The 24,712-nt window shown below is 45.1% G+C and overlaps 1 protein-coding gene across 5 annotated transcripts in view; it reads left to right on the top strand.

The window, feature by feature from the left end:
- The first annotated feature begins 2,470 nt into the window (after window positions 1-2,470).
- Window positions 2,471-24,712, top strand: part of GAB3 (GRB2 associated binding protein 3) — a 110,009-nt gene continuing 87,767 nt past the window's right edge. For 2 of the 5 annotated variants that reach the window (XM_037908497.2, XM_037908498.2), the window contains exon 1: window positions 2,832-3,292. Coding sequence is in view for 3 of the 5 variants with exons in the window: in XM_037908495.2 (XP_037764423.1) it covers window positions 2,486-2,812 (327 nt within the window). In the remaining 2 variants the exon portion in view is untranslated. Of the gene's footprint in view, window positions 3,293-24,712 lie in introns of all 5 variants that reach the window. The other 3 variants (XM_043522692.1, XM_037908495.2, XM_007060232.4) reach the window with 3 other exon arrangements.

Here is a 24,712-nt window from a genome sequence, read left to right as displayed (position 1 = left end):
GCCTTCCTTTTCCTCTACCGGGCAAAGGAAGCAACAAAGCTGGGTCAGCCAAGATCTTCTTCATCCCATATGTTTCCAGCACACTTTAGGCAGGCTGACTACCCACTTACAAGGCTTCTACTTGCTCATAAACACATAATTTCCCAGTGACCACAGCCACCAATGCCTGTCCCTGAGAAAGCCTCCCTCCGGAACTGACTGGAAAGAACAATGGGGTTCACAAATGAATGAAGTGGATAGGCAGTAGACTAGGATGTGGTTGGTATAAACCTGTTTGGAGTCTATCCGCCAAGATCACCAACTACTTACAGGACTCTGCCACTGCTGTAATGGAAGGAAAGGGAGCCTTCTACTCCATTGTCATCATAGCTTCAAAATCATGGCCAGCAAAATTATTCTGCATAGGGAAGCAGCGAGTAAATCCTGACTGTGTGTTGCAGGCCCTTGTTTTCCCTATAAACCAATCTAGGTGCTGGGAGTTGAGTGGAGCTGTGATCCTGAGGTAAAACTGATAGGCTGGTGTGTATGGTCCCTCTGGAGTAGCAGATCTATGAATTCTGTGAGTGTCCAGTGGAAAAGGGGCTGGACACGCCAGGGGGAGGCTCAGAGTGCTCCGCGGTAGGAGTGCACCTATGATCAGCCTGCAGAGCCTTGATAAAGGACTGAAGAGCCTGCGTAGGCTGAAAGAGGAGTGCTTATGTTTCCTGTGTTTGGGGGAGCTGACACCTGGTGGGCACAGACAAGGCTTGCTCACACTAAGGGTAGGCAGTAGAAAGGTGCATTACAACCCTGGGAACCCCGGAAAGTGTCATACTGTCGCCTGCATATAGCAGTTCCCACCTTTTCCCACTGGGACCTTCCTACTGATGTAGTCCATCAGCATGATAAACGGCAGCGGACTGAAGGCTGACCCTTGATGCAGTCGGACTTTGACTTCGAAGGTGCTTGTAATTCCATAACATGTTTGGATCACTGTTTTAAGTGATCTATATAGTGCAGTCACCATAGTTATTACATTCTCAGAGACTTTGTATTTCCTCAGCACTGGCATCAGCATCCTTCTATCCACTTTGTTGTATGTCTTTTCCGGGGCTGGAAAAGCCCAGAAGCTAACCTGTGGGCGCTCCAGCCGTTTGTCTATCACTTTCTGAATTACAAACATCACATCTGTGGTTCCTTGTCCTTTCCTAAAGCTAAAATGTTCTTGTTCAAGGAGGGCTTTTACCATTCTCCCACTCCTAGCATCTAAGATATCTTGCAATATATTCATTCCATGTGACACTAGCTTTATCCCTCCATAGTTTCTACATTCATGGGTGCTTCTCTTTTTTAGGTATTCCTTCTTATGCATTGGGACCTACATAGACTTGAACTTGTCTTCAGGAATTCTCTTGTCTTGCCACGTGGCCTTAATCACTCTGCTCATTCATTTTATGCCTCTCTCGCCTAAGACTTTCACCAGGTGTGCCGTCACTTCATCAGGTCCTGCTGCCTTACTGTTCTTCAAACTCTGGACTGCATGTCTCACTTCTTCCTCCCTTGTGTCAGATTCACGCCCTACATTCAGATCATGTGTTGGCAAATCCATCAAAAAGGGGTTTGCCTCCTTTAAAAGATTCTCACCTTCCACCTCACCTTCACTTGTTCAGCTGTTCCTAGCAGTCTCCCCTGGTCATCATTTACAAATACCGAGACGTAATGACAACATGTCATCTATGATTTGCCAAGGCAGCTACACGCCACTGGGTCAGTTCTGCTCACAAAACCCAGAACCAAGAGTCTGAAAGCTGGGGACAAATTGCTGCCAACTGGATGGGCTTTGCAGTGATGAGAGCTTCCAGAGGAGCTCAGACTAAGCCAGCATCTGATCACTTTCAAGGCAGGGTGCACAGACCCTTCCTCTCTTTCCCAACATAGCCAAACTCATGGGAGTGTGTGTGAGTGAATATACTCCTAGGGCAGTGTTTTTTTCAAACTGGGGTACGCGTACCCATGGAGATACTCAAGTTCTCACCAGGGGTACAGGAGAAAAATGCTGTACTGAGGGACAACACATTTTATTTTGTAAGACTTGGTAATCTAATCATGCCTATTATGACCAGATGGGGGTACACGCTAGACAGCTTTATTTGGAAAGGGGTACATAGCCTGAAAAAATTGAAAACCACTGCCCTTGGGAACCTTTGTATCAGAGAAGAGCAGAAGACTCCTGAAGCTCAGGGGTGTTGGAACAATTTTTATAGCAGGACTGCTGAGAGCCATTGAACTAGGCTGTAAACCCTGTATATGATGGAAACCACTCCAAGCCAGGGGGTACAGCAGCACCCCTAGTTCCAGCCCCTATGCTGAAGTCCACTAGATAGCTGATCAGGCCAGTTAATTTGATAGGGGAAAGCACACAGAGGCTACGGGGACGGTCGCTATTAAACGGATAGATGACTATTTCATTTCCACTCCCGCAGTGAAGCCTGGAGTGCGACCCTTCATGTCACGCGAAGAGAGACAGAGCCCTAGCCCTCGCTTCCGGGCCGAGGTGACACCTCCGGGCTCCGGGCGGCGGCTTGTGGCCAGCGTGGCTGGCAGCTCGTTGCAAGGCGCGGGGCTTCCAGCGCCCCGCTTGTCGCCACCCGGTGCCCTGCGGCGTGGGAGGGAGGCGGTGTTTGCTGTGTCTCCAGCCCACACCCTGCTTGGCGCGCGGACCAATGCAGCGGATTTCGGAGCCGCGCCCCGGCCAGAGCCCTGGCCCGCCCGGAGCCGCCGCAGGTTCCTTCTCCGAACGTTGTGCTGGCGGCTCGCACCGGCTTCCCCCGGGGTGTGTGTGTGTGTGTGTTTGCTAGCGCCCTGCCTAGCCCAGTCCCAAGCCAGGCTGATTAACCCGAAGGGACGCTATTGCACCCGGGTGGGCGTGGGAGAGCGAGAATAACCGGCGGCGTGTCAGTAGCAGGGTGGGTGTGGGTATTTTGCACACGCTTGTTTTTGTTTATCCCTGTCCTCTCGGCCCCGTCACGTGCTCTGTGTGTTGCATTGTGTTGTCCGTGGGAGGGGGGAGCTGCCTGTGTCCGTGCTCAATGTTGTGACTTCCTCCTTGCGCTGTAGCTGCATTGGAAACACAGCTGAAGGAAGCCGATTGCTGCTAGTTTCAAATTGGCTGGGAAGGAACAATACACACAAACGCGCCCACCCTGGATTCCGGGTCTCTTCTCTTTGAGAGGGGGGGAAGATGAGCTCGGGGGACGTTGTTTGCACTGGATGGCTCATTAAATCGCCCCCCGAGAAGAAGCTGAAGAGATATGTAAGTAAAGCGACTCTCATGATATTGTTCCATCCAAGAGCATTTTTGCATCTGCTCCGTGTCTAACTCTTGCTTTGAAATGTGTCAGGGATATAAGCTTTTGTCGGGACCAAAACAGTAAGAGAAAAACCGATGCGCTTATTAAGCGATTTAATTTTCAGTAATGTTTTTGCGCCTTTGTAAAGGAACCTTTGAGGCTCACAAGGTCAGAATACTTAAATTGTATGTTATGCAACAGAGCTTAGGTTTAAACCACATTTCGGTTTCAGTTAATGTTGCCATAACTATAACAGTTTTGTAACAGTCACTCGGGTATCTTGTTCAGAAGCTGAGAAGAACCTCCTGTCCCAAGGTTGTTAACTCCTTGCTTGAATTAGGGTGGCATGTTTTGCTAAGACGCAATGTAATGGCAATGACACTTGATAATGCCAATGCCTGGGATATTTTTGTTGACCAAATTAACATTCCAGTTGCATTTACACAGCTACACTTTTTGCCTGTCATAAAGAAGTGCCAGGAGATGCCTTGCTATAAAGTTTCAAATGGTCAAAAGGTAAAATGGACTGAACAAAACAAACAAGGATTTCCAAGCCTAGATAGCAGCAAGGGCATTCTGAGCAATGGGCCCCCCTTGTTTCATTTTCTATCTGTCTGCCTGTTTTTCTGCAAAAGAAGGGTGTGTGTACAAACATAGGAAACTGTATCACTGCAGGGCTGCAAAGGAAGGCATTCCAGGCAGAAATAAATGACCTTTTAAAAAAAAATTTGCTTGGAATAGCACTAAACTTAAACCCATCTTGGGCCATTTTGCATGCACGTTTATGAAAATCCTTATTCAGGCGTGTTTTTGTTCAGTCTTTTTGGAACTGTGTGATGTTCACTTAAGTAGTGCACTTTCCACCCATCTTGCCCTAGAGCATTTCCCTAGACTAGAAGGATGCCACCATATGTTTCTGTCATAATTTTGTAGCCATTTACATGGCTTACATCATTTGTCGTATTTGCGTGGGTTTATCGGCATTTTTTTTCTGGATTGCTGATGCTAGCTTTTTTCTAGTAATATGGGGAACCACTCTGTCTTATGAAGAATAAAATCACAGCTCTTTTGCCATGGACTTCTTTTGTTTGCTTTTAGAAAAGAAGCAATTTACTGATGATAAAATTGACATCAAACTTATTCTAAGCATCAGTTTCACCTCTCACACCACGATAGTGCATTTAAATGGCTGGATATTTGCTTTGTTCGTTTAATGTTTTCTAACTAAAATAACCCATGAAGTCTGTCTTGAGAGAGCAGCAAATAAATAGGAAAATCTAGTGGTTTTTGTAGTATTTTCTTTAATAAATAGCACACTAAGATTCTTTTGCAGAGGTGTATAAGCCACTGATTCATCCAGCTGGTAGCATTAGAAACTCTGTCAGTGAAACTGTTTTTGATGACTCAATATTCATAAAAAGGCAAGGAAGAGAAAACAGAATGTGACAAAGCTGGGAGTTGAAAGCCCCCATTATACAGTCAAGATAATAGTCGCAGCAGGGGCACTGATCAGCTCACAAAACTAGCTGCAATCTGCAAAAGCTGTCCCTAGATTTTGCACTACAAACCCCAGTGGAATTGAGTCTACATTATTCCTCAAACCTGAGCCATTAGATTAGCTAGATCTCTCTTGATTAATGTTTGTTTTCTGGTCAATGGGATAAACTACTGCCTTGTTCACAGTAAAGCAGAAGCAAATCTGCTCTAAGTACAGCAAAGATTAACATCTTTTCTTTTATCCCAGTGTTTACAGTGTGGGTGGTGGAATCTGAATGGTAAAGTAATTTTTGGTAATAATAATAACACCTAGTTATAGCATTTTTCATCCATAGATCTCAAAGCACTTTAGAAGATTATTGTTGTCTGTTATGGTTTCATCACCACAATTTTCTGATATAAAGACAAAAAAACGCTGCTAAAAGAGTGACTAATTTAAATTGGCCTCTGTAGGTATAAGTATAAAGTGTTTACTGCAGAATGCTGTAGGCTGTGATTGTGGACAGAAGACATACACTAATCCAAAAGATTTGCACCACTCTTTGTGCCCAGTTGTCAGAATGTAAACTCTGATACTGAATCTTTCATAGATTTTAAAAATTATGTGCAAATTGTAAACACATGCGTCTGATGTGCCACTCATTCGCACCAGTTTTACACTAGAGTAACTCAGCTGAATTCTTTGGTGTTGCTCCCAGTTTATACTGATCTGAGTATAGGATGAGAGTACCATGTAGGAGGATCGGGTACTCTCCCTGTTATACACACAAGTGGTTCCTAATCCTGTATCCATTGCAGCCATTGGGAAATTCTCAGTGATTTCAGTGGGATAAGGAGCAGAGGTATATTGCGGGGAAGGAAATAGACCCTCAGTTTCAAACTTACGCCTTAGTGTGCTGACACCGTGAAGACTTACAGGTGCTTAATGTTACGCATTGTAAGTAGTCCCACTGAAGTCACTGGGACTACTTACATGTATGCTTAATTTTACACACTGTATGTCTTTGCAGGATTGGGACCTAAAGGTGCAAGCCTGCCTTCACTCAGGCCTGGTTTGTATTTAAAAGTTAGGTCAAAGTGTCTCTGGCATTCAATGGTATGAATCTCACACCCCTGAGTGCTGTAGCTATGCCGACCTAATCCCGTGTGAGCACAGCTAGACCTAGCTACCGTCACTCAGGGAGATGGAGTTCCTGCAGTGGCAGAAAACCCCTTTCAGTTGCTGTAGGACTGGATGGGAGCCCACAGCGACCTAGCTACAGCACCAGAGCTGTGCCACTGTAGCCCCCGTAGCGTAGACATGGCCTCACACTTGTACCCTGTGAACTCAGTTAGGTTTTGTGAGCATAAACAAAGTCTGAATTTGGCAGTAAATAAGGATAAAATTATTTTGAAGCCTGTGAAAACTGAAAAGCAGGTGTTGGAGTCTGTATTTTTCCTGTAATGTCTCACAAAGCTGACACTCTGAGTATTACTATTCTTAGAAGTGTCTTATCATTCCCTAACAAAGGGTGCTGTCTTACAAGTGCAGGAAATGAACATGAGATTAATTACCAACATGTAACTTTCTGTAAAAACAGGCTAATGCTAAATGCAGAGAATTCATTAGAAACACAGGACACTTGATTTTTGTATAAGGAAATATTTTAACAGTACTCTAATGTCCTATACAGTATTGTACTGCTCTCTTATCATGAAACATTAATCTTTCATCAGCCTATCTAAAGGCTCAACTGTGCAAGGAATCTCCCTGGAGACTATTTGGTGTTTGCTGCAGCTCTTTGTCCCATAAATGTGACCTGCAAAGTGCTGAGCTCTCATTTCCCCACTGTGTTCCATTGTAGATTTTTCTCATTGGTTTAATCTATGTAGGTTTTGGGGGACGGTTCTGTAAGGTGCTGGTGCAGGGTTTGGTGAGGGGTGTAACCGTGAAAGCAGTGGTTATACCGTACGTCGGGATCATAGTTTCTTAGACTAAGAATTCTAAATATCAGACTCGATATATTTTAAATTTTGATATTTCAGCACTTTGGGTAAAATCTTGACTCCATTGAAGTCAATAGGATTTTTGTCATTGACTTGAATGGGCCCAGGGTTACTTACTGGATTATCTGGGCTTGTTCAGAGAATGGGCCCTGGATATTTAGGTCTCTTGTTGGGGTGCTTTTATCCCCCCTATTAGCACTTAATAAACACCACCAAGTCAGCAAATTCAGTTAAGCTTTTAACATCTCACAGGAAAGAGCACTTATTGTAGAATGAACTATGGGTATGTCTTCACTACCAACATTAAAGCGCTGCTTGGCTGTGTAGTCGCGGCACCAGCGCTAAGAGAGAGCTCTCCCAGCACTGTAAAAAACCCATCCCCATGAGGGGAGTAGCTGCCAGCGCTGGTGCACTGTCTACACTGCCATTTTACAGCGCTGAAACTTGCATCGCTCGGGGGGGGGGTGTCTTTTCACACCCCAGTGCTGTAAAGTGGCAGTGTAGACAAGGCCTAAGTCTGCATCTTTCCAGCCAAAGTCGACTCTCGCTACTTGTAGACAAGGCAGTGAGCGTTCAGAAAGGAAGAGCAGCCAGAGATGTTCCACCTACAATCAGTTACACAATATGAATCCTGAACAATAGGGAGCTTTTTGGTACCCTTAGTGTTGTAGATGTAGCTGGGAACAACCACCAGTCTCTCATTGTTGAGAAAAATAACAAAACTGTTTCATGGCCTAGAAGAGAGAGGAGGTATTGTCAGTCAGGGCGTGAAATTTACCAGATTTACTACTAGCCAAGAAAGACACAAAAGAGGAGGATCCAGAGCTGTGCCACTGAGCTCCAGGAGCACGTTGGTGAGAAGGCCAGCCCTATAGATACTTTTTTGTTCCCCCATTCCCCCCCAAAATCATAAAAACTGTAAACTCTAAGGCCAGTTTCTTAGCTGGTGTAAATCAGGGTAGTAGCTCCATTGAAGTCAGTGTTGCACAGATTACCAACAGATGAAAATCTGACCCTTAGTTTTTAACCTTTAGTACTGTAGAAATTGATGGGGTAGGTCCCCTTCCTCACCAGGCCCAAGGTCCCACTTGACTTGGATGAGTGGATATTTCAAACACTACCAACAATCAAGATTCTTTAGCTGGAGCTTGAAAATATAGGCTAAAATGAGTCCCATGTAAGTAGACATTGACTTGCATTTCTCACCATAACCCTTCTTGGAGCTTCTGTATTAGAAGCATCATGAATTGAAGCTTGCTTTAGATTTGATGGTTTAGCTAAGTGGCTAGGCTAGGTTGTGGTAAACAACATCAGTTCCAGATATCTGAAGCTTCATGATCCACATACATGGTTTGACACTGAACGCAAGGCTTTAAAAAAGATCTGAAAATGGCTAACTGTTTCCTCTGAACAACTTCTCCATTTTTTTGCTGAAGTTCTGGTATTTGTCAGTAGAACATACAGGAAGCTGCTAGCAGCTCCGAAGAACCAAGAAAAATTTAATTATGGGAATAATTTGTTCAAGCAATGGAAACAAAAATCTCACAAAAATTCTGGAGGCTGCTGGGATGTAAAAGATCATCCAGAAGGTTGTCTGATTCCCTAGTAGCTGAGTTGATATCAGCAGGAGACACTTCCTCCCTGCTCTAAACAAAGTCTGCACATTCTAGGTACAGGTCAAATTAACCCCATTAGTAAGGTTTGACTTTACTGGTAGCTCTTGAAAAGTAACAGAAGAGAATCCTCAACTTAAGTTTCTCTCTAAGCCAACTTATTTCCTGCAGAATCTTTCCATTTTTGCCCTGGTCCCCCTACCCTTTATGCTCTGGTGAAGTCAACAAGCTGCACTTGCCACAGTGAGAGAGCTGATTGGACTCAACCACTTTATGAAAGGTTAATTCCTGTTGACAACAGAAAAACCCTATGGCCTTATAAAAAGAAAAGGAGTACTTGTGGCACCTTAGAGACTAACAAATTTATTTGAGCATAAGCTTTCGTGAGCTACAGCCCACTTCATCAGATGCATGCAGTGGAAAATACAGTAGGGCAATTTTATACACATAGAGAACATGAAACAATGGGTGTTATCATAACACTGTAAGGAGAGTGATCAGGTAAGGTGAGCTATTACCAGCAGGAGAGAAAAAAAACATTTTGTAGTGATAATCAAGGTGGGCCATTTCCAGCAGTTGACAAGAATGTGTGAGGAACAGTAGGGTGGGGGGAAGTAAACAAGGGGAAATAGTTTTACTTTGTGTAATGACACATCCATTCCCAGTCTTTATTCAAGCCTAATTTAATGGTGTCCAGTTCGCAAATTAATTCCAATTCAGCAGTCTCTCGTTGGAGTCTGTTTTTGAAGTTTCTTTGTTGTAATATGTGGAGGTCATAGAGCCTGTCTCCTTGCTATAAACTGTGTTCTTCAGCTATGTAGTCTATTCTATCTGTTGATATAAAACCTAATCTATTGTCTGGCTGGCTAGTGTTCTGATCAGGCTACTAGTTTCTGAAAAGGAGGCCGAAAAATAAGTATCAGGTGAAGACGGGTTGCAATGGAAGTTACTTTTGAGCAAGGACCATGTTCTCCTCTGTTGTAAAGCACTAGTTGATGTCTCTGAGCAAATAACAGTGAAGTTATTTTAGGGTAGAGTTTCCTTCTCTAGTATTAAATGTTCATAATTTGGTGAGTGTTAGATCATTTTATCCTATTTTAACCATGTTTTGGGGTTTGATACAATGCTTACTCTTCTGACATGGTGATTAATTCTAAGAAAAAATTTGTAAAAAAATAACCACTGCTGTTCTTGGCACCCTGAATATCAAAATTTCCGTCAGACTATTAATTTGGGTGGAGCTCTGAAGTCCCTGTTTAATCTTTGACTACATATTTTCAGTGCCCTGGAATGTCCAGCTATTGATTTCTTTTCAAAACAGCAACACAGAAGTTATCAAGTCTTTAAATTTGAAAATAAGGACTTAAAAAAAGCAGTGTTCCACAAACTTAAGTGGAGACGGAAATGTTAATTTACTGGTAGTTAATCTAGTGATGCAATCAGACATACATTAGAGGAAAAAGCTGTTAAAGTAGTGACCCTGTGGTAGATGCTTTGTTATAGCCTATGAAAATTGGAAGGCACCTAACAATGTTACTTCTACCCATTATTATTATTTAATATATTACAATAGAGCAAAATATTTTGTATTGGTCATCTCAGAGCATTTGTCACTTTTAATCTGTTGTATACTAATTTGTTTTATATTTTTTTGTTTTAAGGAGGAAGGGAGATTATGTAGCATATTTATCCTTATAAAGTTTTTTAGAAGAGAGGATTTTCATTGGTGTTGGAAGTGAATTAGTAATATGATCATGCAAAAAAACCCAAATCCTCACTTGCTAAATTAGAAATGAAATTTGCATGTCAAAACAGTGCATCCAGGCAGATGATGTAAACTTGCTCGATCTTATTTGACTATTGAATAAAATGCTTTAATTCAACTTTTTGTTTTATTATATTTTAAAATCTGCCTTTGTTGGTTTTCTGTTTCACCCAACTTGCACCAGGACACAACTGGCTTTCCAAATATATATACCAAGAGAAAATTAATATGTAACATGGGTTGAGAGGTACTGTTAAGGGTGGTGTAAGTTACAGTATTACCAACCCCAAGCGTTCAAAAGTCATGAGTCACATCCCAAAAAAGGAATGAGATTCTTTTAACAAGAATTAACCTTTTTTTTATAAGCCTTCTGACTTTTGCCTCTGTGGGGTCCATGTTTTTAAGCTTTTCTCCACAAGGATGATCATGAGGGCTAGAAACTTACTCTTTTTTTAATTAGATCTGAGAGTCTCATAGTCACATGACTCTGTGAGTTGAAGCTTTAAGAAAAACAAGTATCATGAGAGTTGTAATAAAATCATGACCGCTGGCAGCACTGTGTAACATTTGGACACTAAAGGTGCAGAGGGTAAAGTGTTGTAAAGTTCCCACTGAAAGTAGGATCAGGTTGAAATATAGTTAAGATCCTGCAGCCTCAAAGGTAAGGGCCCTGCTTTACAATAGAAGGGGGTAGGCAGGGCTCTGTATATAACTTACTTTTGCAGTCCATTTTTTTTTAATGGGGTGTTTGTTTGTGCTCTGGAGCTATCAGTTAAAAATAAATCTAGCCTTGACGGTGGAGAAGTGCTCTCTTCACCATTTTGAAGGCTGACTGAACAGTGTTATCTTCCTGAGTTTGCAAAGAGACAGAGCCGAAACAATAGCTCTTATAGGTGTGAGCTTCCCCATTCATTTGTGTCAACAGGCTGTTGAATTGTGAAGGCAAATGGTAATGTCAACATTGTTAGTTATTCCCTGCTGGTCATTTTAGCAGGAACATCAAGCTAATATACTTAACAATTGTTACTGGATGTATTGGCAGACACTGGAGGGGGGCAATTAACTGCTATCACAGGTTGCTGAAATAAGGGTTTCAAGAATGCCCTCTCACTTAGCATTTAAAATAATCATTGCCCTTCCCAAAATGGTGAGGGGCAGGGGAAAGATTCATCCCTTACCAATAACAGTCTTCAGAGGGGTAGCCACGTTAGTCTGTATCAGCAAAAACAACAAGGAGTCCTTGTGGCACCTTAGACTAACACATTTATTTTGGCATAAGCTTTCGTGGGCTAAAACCCACCTCATCAGATGCATGGAGTGAAAAATACAGTAGGCAGGTATATATATTACAGCACATGAAAAGATGGGAGTTGCCTTACCAAGTGGGGGGTCAGCGCTAACGGGGCCAATTCAATTGGGACTAGGCCACTTCCACCTTGATTGAATTGGCCCCATTAGCACTGACACCCCTTCCCCCCCACTTGGTAAGGTAACTCCCATCTTTTCATGTGCTGTAATATATATACCTGCCTACTGTTTTTTTTACTCCATGCATCTGATGAAGTAGGTTTTAGCCCACGAAAGCTTCTGCCCAAATAAATTTGTTAGTTTCTAAGGTGACAAAAGGATGCCTCATTTGTTTTTTCAATAACAATCTGGCTGTCGACAGCCCCAGCTGCCCTGGACTGTCACAATTACCTCCAGCTTCCCTCCCAACAACTTGTACAGTGCAGTTCTGCATTTTCATGGCAAATACCAAAGCACTGTGAAAACTGAAAATATAGAAGCAATGTAAAATTCAATTCAATATCAAATAGCATGAGAAATAGCTGATTTACTGAAGCTTTAATTCACTAAAAACCTGTATTCTAAAATTTACCAGAATGTGCAACAGAATGTCTAGTTTGCTGCAGGAAAAACTACAGTTTAGGCCCCTGATTAAGGTCCAGACTACATGGGTCCTTGTTCTTCTGGGGCTCCCTTCCTGCAAAAGGCAACATGCAGAAGAATAATGTTGATGTTACATCTATGAATGCAAGTTCACGTCCTTGTTAAAGAATTAAACACTTATCACTTCATATTTTAATTTTTGTTACTTTGCTATTGTTTGTCTTCTAGAAATCCAGCAAAATACTTCTCTTTGTGCTTTCGAGCTACACAAATCTCTTCTTCGGGTGTGGGAAAGATACTCAGAGTATTACAGCTAAATATAAGGTGGAAAAGATTGTTTAGCATATGTAGTTAACATATATTCTAAGGGACCATTCAAGGTAAAGTGCAAGGTAAACCTCTGCAGGTTAATAGGCAAACACTTTGCACAAAACAATCACTGTATATCTGACCTCTCAGTCCTCCTCCTAAAAGGAAACCTGCACAATACCTTCAAAAGATGTGGGAGCTTAAATTCGTAACTTTGCTAGATACTTGGTGAAATGATGATGATCAATGGGACACCGTAATACCAGGGTACAAAACACATAGGAATAACTATAAGTTGTCCAGGTGGGGGAAGTGGGGAAAAAAGCATAGAGTCAATATCGTATCATAGAATCTCTATGGAGAGAAATTCCATGCTTGAATAATAAGAGTATAGCAGCAGGAATATAGTACTAACCACCCAACCAGGATGGTGACAGTGATTGTGAAATGCTCAGGAAGATTAAAGAGTCTAAAAAAACAGAAAAGCCAAGAATAATGGAGGATTTCAACTAACCCCATATTGACTGGGAACATGTCACCTTGGGATGGGATGCAGAGATAAAATTTCTAGACTCCATTAATGACTGCTTCTTAAGAACATAAGAATGGCCATACTGGATCAGATCAAAGGTCCATCCAGCCAATGCCAGGTGCCCCAGAGGGAGTGAACCTAACAGGTAATGATCAAGTGATCTCTCTCCTGCCATCCATCTCCACCCTCTGACAAACAGAGACTAGGGACACCATTCCTTACCCATCCTGGCCAATAGCCATTAATGGACTTAACCTCCATGAATTTATCCAGTTCTCTTTTAAACCCTGTTACAGTCCTAGCCTTCACAACCTCCTCAGGCAAGGAGTTCCACAGGTTGACTGTGTGCTGTGTAAAGAAGAACTTCCTTCTTGGAGCAGATAATCCTAGAACCCACAAAGGGAGAGACAATTCTTGATTTAATACTAAGTGGAGCACTAAGTGGTCCAAGAGGTGAATATAGCTGAGCCACTCGGTAACAGCAACCATAATGTAATTAAATTTAACATTCTTGTGGGGGGGCGGGGGGGGGAATACCAAAGAAACCCAACATAGTAGCATTTAACTTACAATAGGGGAATAAGTGCCAACTCCGTGGGTGCTCCAGGGCTCAAGCACTCACGGGGAAAAAATAGTGGGTGCTCAGCATCCACCAGCCACATCGGTAGCCAGTCCTGGGGCCACGGAACCAATCAGCTGCTAAAAATTGGAAGTCAAATCCTACTGAGAAAAATAGAAAGGAGCATAAACTCTGGCAAGCAAGTAAAAGTATAATTAGGAAGGCCAAAAAAGAATTTGAAGAGCAACTAGTAAAAGACACAATAACTAACAGAAAAAAAAAGTTGAGTACATTGTTTGGCAGGTTTCCTGCTTCTAATCATTGGGGTCACTGGACAATGAAGGCGATAAAAGGAGCACTCAAGATATAAACGTCCCATGGGGAGAAGCTAAACGAATTCTTTGCATGAGTCTTCACTGCAGAGGATGTGAGGAAGATCCCCACACCTGCGGTAATCTTTTCTGGTGACAAATCTGAGGATTAACGCCCAGTCAAAAAGGGACCCTGGTGGCTCCAGTCAGCACCGCTGACCGGGCTGTTAAAAGTCTAGTCGGCAGTGCTGTGGGTCTAAGGTAGGCTACCTGTCCTGGGGCATCGCGCTGCACCCGGCAAGCAGCCAGCAGATCTGTCTCCTAGTCAGGGGGCCGCAGGGCTCCTCATGCTGCCCCCAGCCCGGGCACCAGCTCTGCACTCCTATTGGCTAGGAACCGCAGTCAATGGGAGCTGGGGAGGGCGGTGCCTGCAGTTGAGGGCAGTGTGCGGAGACTCCTGGCACCCCCTCCTAGGAGCCAGACCTGCTTCTGGGGCGCAGCGCAGAGCCAGGACAGGCAGGGAGCCTGCCTTAGCCCCGCTGCGCCACTGACCGGGAGCTGCTGGAGGTAAGCCTGCACCCGAGCCCCAATCCCCTGCCCAAGGCCCCCTCCCCCCCGAACCTCATCCTGCACCCCAAACCCCAGAGCCCATACCCCTGGCCCAGAGCTGTACTGCTGCATCTGCGCCGTTGTAAGATCTCTCATGTAGCTGCTCTATGCTGACGGGGAAAGAGCTCTCCTGTTGACATAATTAAACCACCTCTGGTGAGCGGCAGTAGCTATGTCAGCAGGAGAAGCTCTCCCACTGACGTAGCGCTGTGCATGCTGTCACTTATGCCGGAGAAATGTATGTCGCTCAGGAGGGTGTTTTTTTTTTTTCAAACTGAGCGACCTGAGTTTTGCTGACAGAAGTGGCCTAACTTCAGTACCAAGCCAATTGGTTGAAAATATAGTAGAGAACAGAATTATCAGACACATAGTTGAACACGGTATGTTGGGGAAGAGTCAACACGGCTTTTGTAGAGGGAAGTCATGCCTCACCAATCTGCTAGAATTCTTTGAGGGTATCAAGAAATGTGCAGACAAGGGTGATCCAGCAGATATAGTGTACCTGGATTTTCAGAAAGCCTTTGACCGGGTTCCTCACCAAAGGCTCTTAATCAAAGTGAGCAGTTATGGGATAAGAGGGAAGGTGCTGTCATAGATGGGTAGTTAAAAGATAGGAAACAAAGAGTAGAAATAAATGGTCAGTTTTCACAGTGGAGAGGTAAATAGCAGGGCCCCTCAAAGGTCTGTACTGGGACCAATGCTGTTCATAAAATGATCCGGAAAAAGAGGTAAACAGTGAGGTTGCAAAGTTTGCAGATAATGATACAAATTAGTGACGATAGTTAAGTCCAAAGCAGACTACAAAGAGTTACAAAGGGATCTTACAAAACTGGATGGCTGGGCAAGAAAATGGCAGATGAGATTCAATGTTGATAAATGCAAAGCAGTGCACATTGGAAAACATAATCCCAACTATACGTACAGAAAGATGGGGTCCAAATTAGCTGTTACCACTCAAGACAAAAGATCTTGGACTCATCGTAGATAGTACTCAGAAAACATCTGCTCAAAGTGCAGTGGCAGTCCAAAAAGCTAACAGTGTTAGGAACCATTGGGACAGGGATAGCTAAGACACAAAATATTGCAATGCCACTGTGTAAATCCATGGTACATCCACGCCTTGAATACCGCATGCAGATCTGGTTCCCCTATCTCAAGATATATTAGAATTGGATAAAGTATAGAGAAGGGCAACAAAAATGATTGGGGTATGGAACTGCTTCCAGATGAAGAAGGATTAAAACACTGGGACTGGTGTTAATGGACCGTTCACCTTGAATGGTTCCTTAGAGCTAATCTCCAGGCAGCCTCATTGGTACAGGTGGCCTGCAGCAGGCTGCATGATTGGCCATGTCACCTGATTATCAGCAGGAGCCAGGAGGCTGGCTTTGAGCAGCCAGCAAGGCAGGGCTGCCCGGGGGGGCGGGGAAGGGGGGCAAGTGGGGCAATTTGCCCCAGGCCGCGCCCCCACGAGAGTTTTCAGCGGCACTTTGGTGGCAGGGGGTCCTTCAGTGCTGCCAAACACACCCAGAGTGAAGGACCCACCACCGCTTCTTCCACTCCGGGTCTTCAGCGGCAATTCGGTGGTGGGTGGTCCATGCCCCGAAGACCCAGAGCGGAAGGACCTCCGCCGCCGAAGACCCCAGGCCCTCTGAATCCTCTGGGCAACCCTGCAGCCAGGTGCTGCTGTCTTAAATGTTCTTGCCGGCTGCTGTGCCTGCCCCTGTGTTATCTAGTTCCTGTTGCTCCTGCCTAGCCCACAGCCTTGCCTCTGTCCTGCCCTGACTTAAACCTCTCCTTGCCTGATAAACGTGCTCACTCCATTCCTGCCCTCCAGTTTGACCTTGGCTTTGGCTCTTGAGTGCTTACTCCGGCTTCACCCGCAGCTCTGGTATCCAGTTTCTGCCCTCCAGTTTGACCCTTGGATATAGCTCCCAATTCTGGCTGTGACCCTAGGCTTTGGGGCCTGATACCTGCTCCAATCACTAGGTTAGACCACCCTCGTCCAGGGTGGCTGACAATGTGTTAACTACTTATGTTAAACAATTTGTTTTACCTTGTATTTAGCTGTGGCTCACTAAGTACCTTTTCCAGACCTGAAGAAGAGCTCTTCATGGCTCGAAAGCTTGTTTCTTTCACCAACAGAAATTGGTCCAATTAAAGATATCAGCTCACCCACCTTGGCTCTATATTATCCTGGGACCAAGACTGCAAAAACAACATTGCAAACAGTACAATATTTGTCATTAGTAGAACAGATTTAAAATTGAATTAATCAAGGGCCTAATTTAAATGGGAGTTGACCTGAACCCTAAAAGTAATATTATAAAGTCTCACGATTAACTTTTAAAATGTATTGTCTAAAATCAATGGTTACCATAAACTCTGTAAATGGCAGACATAAATTCTGTGAATCCCATGTTTCGGTTATTGTGGATTATATAAACTCTTCGGACAGACTTTGTAATGGTCATAAGTGGACCGTTAGAGTCATAGCTGTTGTAAACTCAGCAGAGTATCTAGCTCATGAACCAGCTGCTTTTACATCTGCACGTGCCAAAGAGAAACCAACAATTCGTAGTGGTCATGAACTAGCTATCTTTATACTTGCAGCCATTCAGAACTCTTCAGAGAAAGCAACTGAGTTAATAAAGGCCTTGAGTTAGTTATTCCTGAGATCACAAACTTTTAAACTCTGCAAAAGCCAAACATTTATAAAGAGTGTGAAACATCATTTCGAGGATCCGCTGCAAATTCCACAGAGAAGCCGTGGGGTCCATAAAGGTTGTGCGCTAATATAATAGGTATGAGCAGAGAAACAAGCACTGAGATGGCAATTACATTTTCAGTGGCAGCAAAGAGACAGTTTTTCAAGACCCTAATTCATGACAGCAGAATTAACCCTACTAATCCGTATATTATGGAATGATGTGGACAGCAGTCGCTCGGTGCTTCCGCACCGTAAGTAGTTTTGCTTTTAATTACCAAAACCTAATATCATAAGTGTCTGAATTCGCACTGAAATCTAGGGCAAACTTTTCAAAAGTGCTTAAGTGACTTAGGAGCCAAAGTCCCATTTTTTTTTTAAAGTGATTTAAGCACTTCAAGAGACTTACTTTCATTGAAAGTCAATGGGATTTAGACTGCGAAATGCCTTTTGAAAATGGGACTTTGGCACTTAAATTACTTCGGGTTATTTCCCCAAAGGGCACTTAGGCTCAGCATTGCAACACCTAACTGAGGTGCCCTGTGGCCTGACTGAATCCACAGCCATGAGTCAGATGTCCAAGCTCCCTATAAAATGCACGTGGCGACTAGGCGCCTAAGAATAGGTTCTACAAAAGCCATCCAGGTGAACGGAAAGCCACCTAAGTTAACCAATAGGAAATGCCAAGGAGAGCAGTATGGCCTAAGCCCCATCCCTTAAAGGGAGTTAAACGCTGCAGTCTGCTCCTCTCTCCACTTGGGATGCACAGCCTCTCCTGGATTCAGATGCCTAAACCCTTTGTTGCAAAAGACCTGCTGTATAACCTTTGGCACAGTGGTTAGAGTACTCACCCAGGAAGTATGGGTTCAGATCCTCCCGCTGCCTGATCTGGAGCAGCGATTTGGACCTACCTCTCAAGGGAATATCCTAACTACTGAGCTATAGGATGTTCTGGGGTGGGACTTTCTCAGTCTCTCTCGAGTTGAAGCCATTGCATTGGGCTAAAGACTTGGGCCTCCCACCTCCCAGGTAAGTGCCCTAACTACTGGCTCTAGAGTCATTTTCACTCTTCCTTTGGCCCAATGAATATTTAATTATTTATGCACAGTGGAACAGCTTCAGAAGGAGAGACCGAAAGATAACACTCTCCAGAATATTTTGGGGTAATCTCCTGAGCCCTTCCAAAGCCTGCTCCAAATCAGGCAGAAGTGGAAGACCTGTGTCCAAATCCCACATCAGTGGTGAATGCTCTAACCAGTGGACTAAAGGTTATAAAGAAATCAGTGGCACCCCCTCCAGCAGCTTTGCCCTGGGCACAATCTGTTCGGCAGCCTGTGAGAACGCATATCGGATCAGGCCCTGCAGGTGAGATAGGCAGGGGACTGCCTAGATTGAGGGCCCCACCGGGACTTAGGTGTGAGCTAGATAGTGGGTGTCAGGACTTAGGTGCCCTGTACATGCTCACTGGTGATTTTTAGATATTTCAGGGACTTATATCAGCAGAAACGCCTGGGGATTTTAGGACATACAGGGTTAAAGGCAGTTGAGAGGTGGAAGTGGGGATCTGAATTTTGGGCTTAGGCACATAAAGTGACGGATGCCTAAATCCTTTTGTGGATCTAGCTCGCAGACACTTTTAAACATTTTACTCTGAGACAATGAGCTTCTTAGATCACATTGTTCTGGAACTATAGATGGTCAAATATTTGAAAAGTGGGGGGGGGGGGGACACTTTTTCCTCCACTAAGTTGCATTATTAATGCAAACTATTCCTCCCCCCCAAAAATCACTCTCCTGTGCTTTGGAACCATCCTAAATATGCTCACACGTTTGTAAAATAAAGATTGGAGGGGGGAAGGTAAGAGGTTTATTATGGGAACAGTCACCACGATGGCTTTTCTGTTGTGACTCCATCTGCAGCTCTCTGTACTTTGAGTATTTGCCCAAACTGGAAACACGGTAATCCTGGCTTTTAAAAGGAAAATGAAACCATTATTAGAGGGTTATTACACTGAAATTCTTTAACAGACTTTTCTTATGAAAAACATGTTGAGTGTTTTTGTTTTGTTTTTTAAACTGACATCTGAAAATACTGTTGCTATGTTACTGTAATAGTGTGTAGGCTGCTAAATAAATAAAGGGAGTTTAGTCCATGCCAAAAATAGAAAGCCAGGTCAGAGGTGACGTTGGGGAAAAAATATATATCATTATTACTTTTCCTTCCTATCCCCCTCTTCTGCTTCTTCACCCCAGACTGCTCTGCAAGAAATCACCAGTGTGTTTCTGGGCACAAGTGGGTGATGCGCTAACCCCAGTGGCTTTGGGCCTCTGGTGCCCCAAGAGGTCACTTTGGTGTGTTCTGTTTTGTTTGTTTCAGATTCCAGTCCAAATCCGCAAAGGAAACTCTGGCAAAATTACTGAGTTTTGCATGCTTCTTAAACAGAGAATAAGCCCCTCCCAGGAGCCTCTGGGGAGGGGGATTGTCCAAAAAATGCAGCTCAAGTTGGTTTGCTCGGACAGTAACATTGATGAATAGCATAGACTTGAAGGGAGGATGGTCCTGTGGTTAAGGTGCCAGACTGAGATTCATGAATGTGGGCTTGCTTTCTGGCTCTGCCACAGACTCCCTGTGTGGCCCAAGGCCAGATTTACAAAAGTATTTAGGTGCCTTACAAGAGGCACTTTTGTAAATCTCACTAGGTGCCAAAATGAGTTAGGTGCCTAAATGTCAGTGACTTTCAATGGGAGTTAGGCACCTAACCTGCTTAGATGATTTTGTGAATCCCACTGGTTGCCTGTCTGCATCTTTAGGTGCCTAAATACCTTTATAAATCTAAATTTCTTGTTGTGGCAGTTCTCATCCATATAATGGGTAATTCTACTTCCTTTACCCTTATCATCTGTTCATTTTGTAAGCTTTTCATGGCAGGGACTATCCCTTTCTCTATGTGTACAATGCCTAGAACAACAGGACCTTGGTGCTACTATTATACTGGGGTGGGCAAACTTTTTGGCCCAAGGGCCACATCTGGGTATGGAAATTGTATGGCAGGCCATGAATGCTCATGAAATTGGGGGTTGGGGTGTGGGAGGGGGTGAGGGCTCTGGGGTGGGGCCAGAAATTAAGAGTTCGGAGTGTGGGAAGGGGCTCTGGACTGGAGCTGGGGGTTGGGGTGAGGGCTCTAGCTGGCAGTGCGGGCTCTGGGGTGGGGTTGAAGATGCGGGGGGGGGGGTTGGGAGTGCAGGAGGGTGCTTTGGGCTGGGGCCGAGGCTATCAGAGGGCAAGAGGGGGATCAGGGCTGGGGTAGGGGGTTGGGACATAGGAGAGGGTCAGAGGTTTAGGCTCCGGGCGGCACTTACCTCAAGCAGCTCCTGAAAGCAGCATGTTCCCCCTCTAGGTCCTACGCGTAGGGGCAGCCAGGGGGCTCCGCATGCCGCCCCGTCCGCAGGTGCTGCCCCTGCAGCTCTCATTGGCTGTGGTTCCTGGCCAGTGGGAGCTGCGGGGGTGGCGCTTGGGGCAGAGGCACTGTGCGGAGACCCCTGGCTGCCCCCATGCAAAGGAGCTGGAGGGGGGACGTGCTGCTGCTTCCAGGAGCCGATGGAGCTGGGCAAGCCCCAGCCCCTGCTCCCTGGCAGGATCTTGAGGGCCAGGTTAAAATATTTGAAGGGCCGGATGTGGTCCCTGGGCCGTAGTTGCCCACCCTTGTGTTATACAGATAACAGATAAACCAGTGAGGCTGAGGCAAGTTTAGAGTTTGTAGCAAAACTTTAAACCAGGCAAGTCATGGGTGCCTTGTGCTTTCAGAATGAACGACTTATCACTGCTGAAGTTCTGATGTCATTTCATCTCCCAGAATGTGAGCCTGATCCTGCCTTCATTCGTGTCAATGGGAGCAGATGTAGGCCTGGTATTGCCTATGGTGAATGCCCTTTGGCTCCAAACCCATTTGTTACTCAAGTATTATCCCACTTGCTGAACATTTCTACACTACACTCATCTAGCCACAAAACTCTTGTTAAATACCTGTATCCCCAAAGCAGACTGTCTCATGCCTGTATGATTGTATTGCTTACTTGATGGTGCATTCTTGTCATGCCTGTCGCCTTTGTTTTGGCACCGCTGATCTTGCATGAGAGCCGATAGCCCTGGTCTATATATATATATAAAATACACATTTGATCTGATATAATTTGTCAAACCTTCCTGCTAGAGGGATGAGACTGATCGATATGGACTAAGCTCACTGGCCTCTGTTGTTTAAGGTCTGGTCTATAAACAGAGCCGTATTGGTTTAATTGTACGTGTGAATTTTATACTGAGTTAGGGCACTACATGGCACCACAGTCAGGGTTGTGAACTGTAGAACACTGTAACACAGGGGTGGGAAAACTTTTTGGCCCAAGGGCCACACTGGGGTTGCGAAACGGTATGGAGAGCCGGGAAGGAAAGGCTGTACCTCCCCAAACAGCCTGGCCCCCGCCCTCTGACTGACCCCCTCAGAACCCCTGACCCATCCAATTCCCGCCCCGCTCCTTGTCCCCTGACTGCCCCTTCCCGGGACCCCCCACCCCAACTGCTCCCCTGGGACCCCACACCCTATCCAAACCGCCTTGCTCCCTGTCCCCTGACTGCCCCAACCCCTATCCATACCCCCACCCTGATAGGCCCCCCAGACCCATCCATCCTTCTCCTCCTGTCCCCCGAACCCCACCTCCTATCTATCCCCCGCTTCTTCCTATCCCCCCTGAACCCCACCCCCATCCAACCCCCCCGCTCCCTGTCTCCTGACCGCCCCTCCCCCCCCCCCCGCAAATCTCTGCCCCATCCAACCGCCCCCTGTCCCCTGACTGTCCCGTGGGACCTCCTGTCCTCCCCCCATCCCCTTACCCTTACCAGGCCGCTTAGAGCGGCAGGACAGGCTTATTTGAAAGCCTGGGAGGTGGGCAGGCGCAAGCCACGCTGAGGCTGCGGTGGAGGGGGGACAGCATGGGACTAGCCTCCCTGGCCTGGAGCTCAGGGGCTGGGCAGGACGGTCCCGTGGGCCGGATGTGACCTGCGGGCCGTAATTTTCCAACCCCTGCTCTAACATGTTCTCTAACTTTGTCCTCAGTTCAGGTTGTTTAGACTTAAACACGCTGCAGAAGGGCAGGTGCAGCAAGGTAAAGAAGTGGGGAAATGGAGAGAGCTTTCTCGAAGTTGCAAATATGCATAATCCTTTTAGGAGAGTAGCTAGGAGGGAGAATCAGTTACCGAACTAAACTGTGGATCTGAAGTTTGTGAAAATTCACATCCAAGCGACGTGTCTCAGCACCAACTGCGGACAGTTTGCACACATTATAGTGCCCTGAACGATATAAATATTTGATCAGTGTCAAGCTTATTTCTCCCAAGTACAGAATTTATCGTGAGCCCAGGGCAAGGTTTAGTTTGCCTCGTTTATGTAGGTTTCCTGGTTCCAGCAGTGGGACCAGCAGTGCTCTATGAGAATATCATTATTTGCTTTGAGTTAGAATGTAGTCATTGGAGAGAGCACATTTTTAAAAAATTCAGACACCCTTAGAAATAAATGTGCAGTAGATGAAAGCAAACTCCAGTATCTGTCTTGTGCCAGGGATCCGTTTGTGGCAGAATATATCAAGCTGCTTGTCACCTCCAGTTGCTGCTGTGAACAGTGCTTGGGAACATGGCATTGTGGAGTCATCTTAAATAAAATCCTGGATAGACTTGGCAGCAGGGCAGAGTCATTATGGTCATGGTGCCAGGACAAAAGGTGGCAGGTTTCAGCGATACACCCACACCAGCAGCTGACTATGGAGGGGCAGGGCCTGAGCATTGGCTGAGTCAGCACTCTGACTGGGAGCGTCTCCATTGCAAATAATAAAGCAATGATCTCAAAGAACGCTGACAGCTTCTCTCGTTAACTGATAGAATTAAACATAACAATGTGCTAGCTCGGGTCATGAAGTTCAGCTCCGGAGTCAAACTGCATCCAGGGAGTTTTTAGTTTGGATCCATTAGTTCACACACCTCTGCAAAATACCTTTTTGCCCTTGTTAGTAAGGATTTCATGTGGGGTTTCCATGCTTTTTTAAATAATGTACAATATCCAGGTAACGTATTCTGAAAAACAAATGTTTACTCATGCTGAAAGGTAGGAGGAGGAGGAAAAAACTAGAAAGGTAGGAGGAGCCTGAGGAGAACCCAGATAAGCCAGAGTCTCCTCAAGTCTTAGCCTTTTGGGATCTTTACGTTACTAAAATTTGTGGGCAATACTTATGTTTGCTCTACTTGTTCCTTGCTTCTGACTGTAGTTTATGATCACTAATACTTGTCTTCATGAGTTAAAAATGGACTTGATTGTAAGAACTGAGCTACAGCTTTTTCTCTTTAAAGAGTGATTGGTTTTGGTATCTGTTTCATTGGCAAAGTGAAGCTGAATGCAGGAGAAGTTAAGCAAGCAGAACTTTAGTAAACCCTGTGTGCTGCTCTGTCCTTGTGGCAGCGCTGCTTCCAACCTGACTCCCTGCGTTGCCTGTTTTTGTTCTGGTGACTTTTCAATAACTGTCTCTCCAGGGAACGTTAAAAGAAAAGGAGTACTTGTGGCACCTTAGAGACTAAGTACTCCTTTTCTTTTTGCAGATACAGACTAACACGGCTGCTACTCTGAATCCAGGGAATGTTGGCCCTCTGACTCCTGTTCCACTGATCACAGTACATCTTCCCTATTTTACAAACATTTTAAATATAAACATTAAAACAAATTGATGCCCAGAACCCCACCCTATGTTTCTTCAGCCAGAGGTTACTAGTACGTAGCCAAGTTGGAGTCTCCTCTTTACCACGGACTTAGGTGGTTCCATAGTCTCGTCACCAGGCAACTACGCCAGGAGCGACTTATCTCTGTCGTCTGTCTCCAAGTTTAGCTAACTTTTTCTCTGTGGAATCTCTTCCCTCCCCTTGGGATTGGCCCCCCGATGGTTCACTCTGCGTGTTGTGTCTTGTGGTATGTAAACATCTCCTGTTCCTTTGGATCACTTGTCCTTCTTTGTGGTCACTTCATATGACCTGGATGTCACTCTCGACTCCTTTAGTCCACTCCTGATGTCTCTGTAATGGCTGTATCCTCACAGGACAGCCTGTCCCCAGGGCTGGTAGGTCCTTGGCTGACCTATTCTTCTCCAGTGCCAGCATTCTCTGATTGTTGGCCATCTCCTCTCAGCCGTGTCCTGATCCTTCTGGCTGCAACAGTTCTTACCTCACTGGTTTTGGTCCTTCATCCCATCAGGTTTTGCACCTGATTGTTTTGGCACCCCTGTGATGAGGTATTGCTGTGTGTCAAAAATACTACCAAGGGGTCTGAGCCAGAAGGAATAGGAATTTGTGTAACAGTCGCTTAGTGGTTTTTACAGCTGATTCCACCTCACCCTTACTCTGTGGATGGCTGTACCTGGAAATCCTGGATGCCCCATCATCTCAGGCATTGGCACCCTGACAGCAGGATTGTCTGGCTATGTAGACTCCCTCCTCAGGCTCTACATTACCAGCACTCCTAGCTGTCTTCGAGACGCCACTGACTTCCTGAGGAAACAACAATCCATCGGTGA

The sequence above is a fragment of the Chelonia mydas genome, chromosome 9 (assembly GCF_015237465.2).
Source record: "Chelonia mydas isolate rCheMyd1 chromosome 9, rCheMyd1.pri.v2, whole genome shotgun sequence".
Taxonomy (NCBI): domain Eukaryota; kingdom Metazoa; phylum Chordata; order Testudines; family Cheloniidae; genus Chelonia; species Chelonia mydas.
This window is presented reverse-complemented; position numbering and strand designations above follow the sequence as displayed.